General features: G+C 41.0%; 1 protein-coding gene across 1 annotated transcript; it reads right to left on the reverse strand.

The window, feature by feature from the left end:
* Window positions 1-379: 379 nt before the first annotated feature.
* On the reverse strand, window positions 380-1,594 carry LOC137839174 (uncharacterized). Its single transcript, XM_068648300.2, has one exon. The coding sequence runs from the start codon at window positions 1,592-1,594 to the stop codon at window positions 380-382; it is 1,215 nt and encodes a 404-aa protein (XP_068504401.2).
* Between the last annotated feature and the right edge of the window lie 2,899 nt (window positions 1,595-4,493).

Genomic DNA, 4,493 nt, shown 5'->3' on the forward strand with positions numbered 1-4,493 from the left:
TCGAACTTACCGCTCTGCCCACGAGACTTCTAACGCTAGGGAAACAAATGCTTAACTGACCTCAGCTTCACTCGAGGGCGAAGAGGATTTATCTGGAGAACTATTTCATTCAACCTTGGTGTTTTCACTCGAGAGGGGAGGTGTTCTCTTACGAACCTACCTTGCCGCTCACAAGGCTTCTAACGCAAGGAAAACAAGTTCTTAACTGAATTGTACATAACTCGAGAAAATATTTCAATCGTAACTTATCTGGTGACCTCATTAAAAAACCCTTGTAAGGGAAAACGAGTCTCCTCTTATACCATGTACAATACTCCTACTTAACTGAAATAAAACTTGAAGTCAGCTACATTCCATGTGCAAGGAACCGAGCCCTGCTTCAGCGCCTCAAGCCTGTGTGCTTCGTCTTGAGGTTCTTTGTTCTTCTGGGAGGATTGCCCACACGGGAGAGACCGGTCACATCTTCGATCCCTTGTTTTTCTTGCAGATAATCCCTTAGGAGACCGTTCTTCACCAACTCGTCTAGTTGGTGTCCTAGTGCTAAGCAATTGCGTATGGGGTGGCCGAATGCTTGGTGGAACTCACACCAGGCGTTATTGTCGGGCCCGAGCCTCTTGTCGGTCTTGGGAGGCACCTTCAGTCTCTCCGCTATGTTTGGGATAGCGATGAGGTCTTTCAATTCTACTATGAAGTCGTGCCTTGGCGGAACGTTATCTCTCTCGTGCCCCCTCGCATTAGGCTTCTGATAAGGTTGCTGCTTTACGGGAGCCTTCATCTCTATCGTTGCCTCGTGCACCCTTAGGGTTTGAGGACGACCTGTCGCGTGCGGCCGCGTGGGAACCACGCATGTGCGCTTTTCACTAACTTCTTCCTCTGCCGCAATATGGGCCACCGCGCAGCGCCTTATCTCGGTGAAGGTCTTGGGGTGGTTTCGAATGAGTGACTCGTTGAAGGGTCCCGACACGATAACCTTCCTAAATGCGTGCACCATCATCTTTTCTTCTGTGAGGTTCAACCTCACCACTTGCGCTCCAAAATGGTGGAGGAACTCCTTCAAAGACTCTCTTTGATACTGTCTTACATCAAAAAGGTCATAGGAGACTGACGGGGGGGCTCGATTCGCGAGATATTGTGCCCTGAACAGCTTTGTGAGTTGCGGGAATGACGTTACATGGCCATCAGGGAGGTTAATAAACCAATCCATCGTTGTTCCTACCAAAGTGCTCATGAACAGCTTGCATCGCCCTGCATCGGAGCCCCCAACCAGCATCATCTGTGTATGGAAGGTCGTAAGGTGGGCCTCCGGGTCTTCCATCCCGGTGAAGGTCACCTTGGGCCCTACGAGCGTGGCTGGTATCACTGCATCCACGATCTCTGGTGAGAACGATGTTGGGAACTCTCTGGGTGGCGTCACAGGCTCCTTATTTGCACCCTCACGCTCAGTCGCGTGGGTTTGCAGGTCTCTGCGAAGTTCCTCGTTTGAACGGCGCAGTTCTTCGCTTGTAGCTTGCGACGCTACCAAGTCAGCTTGGATGCGTTCTTGGTTTGCTCTTGACGCGGCCATCTCTTTCTGAAGGGCTCGCATCATCTCCATAACTTGTTGTAGGGTGAGGGCCTCAGCCCCGTTTGGTGCAACAGGTCCTTACCTCGTACTTCTCATCTCTTGGATCTTCCTGGTTCTTGCTGGTGGGACAATGTTTTGTATCGTGCCCCACGGTGGGCGCCAAATGTTCATGCCGGTTGACTCGAAACGCCTTTGTGCGCCTACGTCACTCTTACGTTCAGAGTCCTTGCATTTGCGTACGCCTTTCCTGTGACGAACACCTGAAAACACAAAGACAAAGGGCGCCCTAGCGGCCATTTGCACTCCGACGCTCAAGTCAGTATTAGGGCTTGGAAACACCGAAACTATATAATCTTGCTATTGTGTGTGTTTAGCGGCACAAAAGAATTCTCCTTTGTCAAGTTTTTTAACTTACTATTTATAGATTGAAACTAGGGTTTCCTTTTTACCCGAAATGGACTTTTCTGATGGGCGGGCCCAACACTGTTGTTACCTTACTCTCAAGATAACCTAGCGCGTGGGGTCCCTAACTGGAGTGCAACCTCTAATGGGATGACCACCTGGGTGCCTCCTCGTGCACCTGATCTCTGGGGTCACCCGCCTCTGGGAGTGCCCTAGATGTTCACGTGCCATGCATGCAGCTCACCCCTGAACGTGACCCTCGCAGGTCATATCCTTCCAGTGGCTCTATACTTTGTGTTACGCCTGAACGCGTCATCCACTCTACACGCATAGGCCCTCGTGATATAGGCTTCTCCCTTACTGATAACTGGTGTGTGATCTGGGATCCACCTCTCGTGGCCCATCTCTACTGTTTGGGTTTCCGATGTCCGACCTCTCCACACTGTCTAGTGGCACGTCGGTACATCTTGATGACCCATGTCTGAGCACTCTTGGCTCCTTGGCGCACGTGCTTTGCGAGGTACTGGCCCACACCACTGTGGGGCCCGCTTACGTGGCACCAACATTACCAGTGGTCAGTCAACGCCCGGGGACTGGTCGGTACATTTAGGATTTTGAAAAACTTAAAAATTTTATTTATTTGATATTTTTATTTAAGTATAACATAAAGTAAGTACGAATTTGTGTTGATTTCTCTATACATAGATTTATTTACATGTATATTACCAGTTATTACCAAACTATGACAGAATATTCATTTTGAATGTCATTTTATTTTTTAATTCTCTATGTATATTACTTTGTTTTTGGCACCACCTCCATCATTCACACTGCAATATTCAATGCAGTAGAAAATAGTTTCCAAACAATGACAAAATATTCATTACTCTGGATGACCAAACTAAAAAAAGACCTCATGAATATAACTTAAAAAAAAAATGATAATGCATGATATACAAATATAGTAATAGGGGTTGATTGTTCACATGCAATTTGCATTATGTTCAACAACAAAAATCATAGTTATTTGCACCATGATAAAACAATGAACAAATGTTTTGGAGGAAGATGAGTGAATCAAAACACACATTTACATGCAAAAGTAAATACTATATCAGTATATTTTTTGGAGGAAGATGAGTGATACATCATTAACCGAACAAATTGATGAATTATTCAATAATAAGAAAAGAGTGCATATGTGTTATCTTGTGTGAGAAAATAATGAATAAAAGATGAGTGTTTGCTCACAGATTCACATCATCAATATGGTTGCACATAACAAATGCTTCTCATAAACCAATTTGAATATTGAAATGGTGTATGCATAGAAGAAATCTTTTTTTAGTTATTGTAGATGTACACAAAAAAAAATTATTTGACCGGATGAAGAGCAATACCATGATAAAACAGTGGAATAGTCTTTGAGGAAGAAGAGTGGAGCAAGAAACACATTTACATGCAAAAGTAAATACTATATTAGTAAATTTACTAAAAATCTATTTACAAAATGTATGATAAAACTGAAAATTTGGATAAAGTAAATTATAATCCAAAATATAGTTTGTATACATCATTAACAGGACAAATTGATGAATTATTCAATAATAAGAAAATAGTGTATTTGTGCTTCCTTGTGTGAGAAAATAATGAATAAAAGAATAAAAGATGAGTGTTTGCTTACAAAGTATTAGTATGTTGCACATAACAAATGTTTCTCATAAACCAATTTGTATCTTGAAATGGTGTCTGTACAGAAGAAATAGATTTTTGGTTCTTAAATGTACATAAAACAAAAATGATTTGACCGGATAAAGAGCAGTATACAAAAAGCAATCATGTTATAAAGAGAAGCTTACAAAACAAAGCAAATACTTTCCATAAAAAAAATAATGCAAAGAACCAAAAGAAACATTTATCCTGAATGAATTTCAATATGAAATCAAAAACTTCAAAACTTATATTTGAATTTGGAATTTTCCAAATAATTTGCAACTGTACAAAAAATACATAACAAATTCTTTTCTTCTTAGAGCAAATATCGCTGCATAAAACAAAATGCTTCTCATAAAAAAATGAACAAATGCTTCGTATAAAAATAATATTTCACAAAACCAAAAGAAACATTTAAACCATATGAACATCAATATGAAATCAAAAATCAGATTTGAATTTGAACATTTTCATACCATTACCTTGTTCTGCAGGTAAGGGAAACCATAATTTCCTTTCTTAGAACAACTTGAGGGTTCGTGAGAAGAGAACGTATAAATAATGAAAAAAAAAAGCTTCAAACTTCATCAAATTTGAAATTCAAAAACGATTACCTCATTCATGTAAGTTGGCTGACTTTTCTCTATTCAATTTGCAACGAACAAAGAACCCCAATTTAGACTTGCGAGAACGAAAACCCTAATTTCTTTTGTTCATAACATCTTGAGGGTTTTGTGAGAAGAGAACGTATAAATAATGAAAAAAAAGCTTCAAACTTCATCACAATTGAAATTCAAAAAACGATTACCTCATT

This window comes from Phaseolus vulgaris, chromosome 3 (genome assembly GCF_051622355.1).
Source record: "Phaseolus vulgaris cultivar YP4 chromosome 3, ASM5162235v1, whole genome shotgun sequence".
In the NCBI taxonomy this organism is placed as follows: domain Eukaryota; kingdom Viridiplantae; phylum Streptophyta; class Magnoliopsida; order Fabales; family Fabaceae; genus Phaseolus; species Phaseolus vulgaris.

Excerpts from the sequence above, each read along its gene's own strand:
- LOC137839174 (XM_068648300.2), bottom strand. The coding sequence starts at position 1,594 with ATGGAGATGATGCGAGCCCTTCAGAAAGAGATGGCCGCGTCAAGAGCA.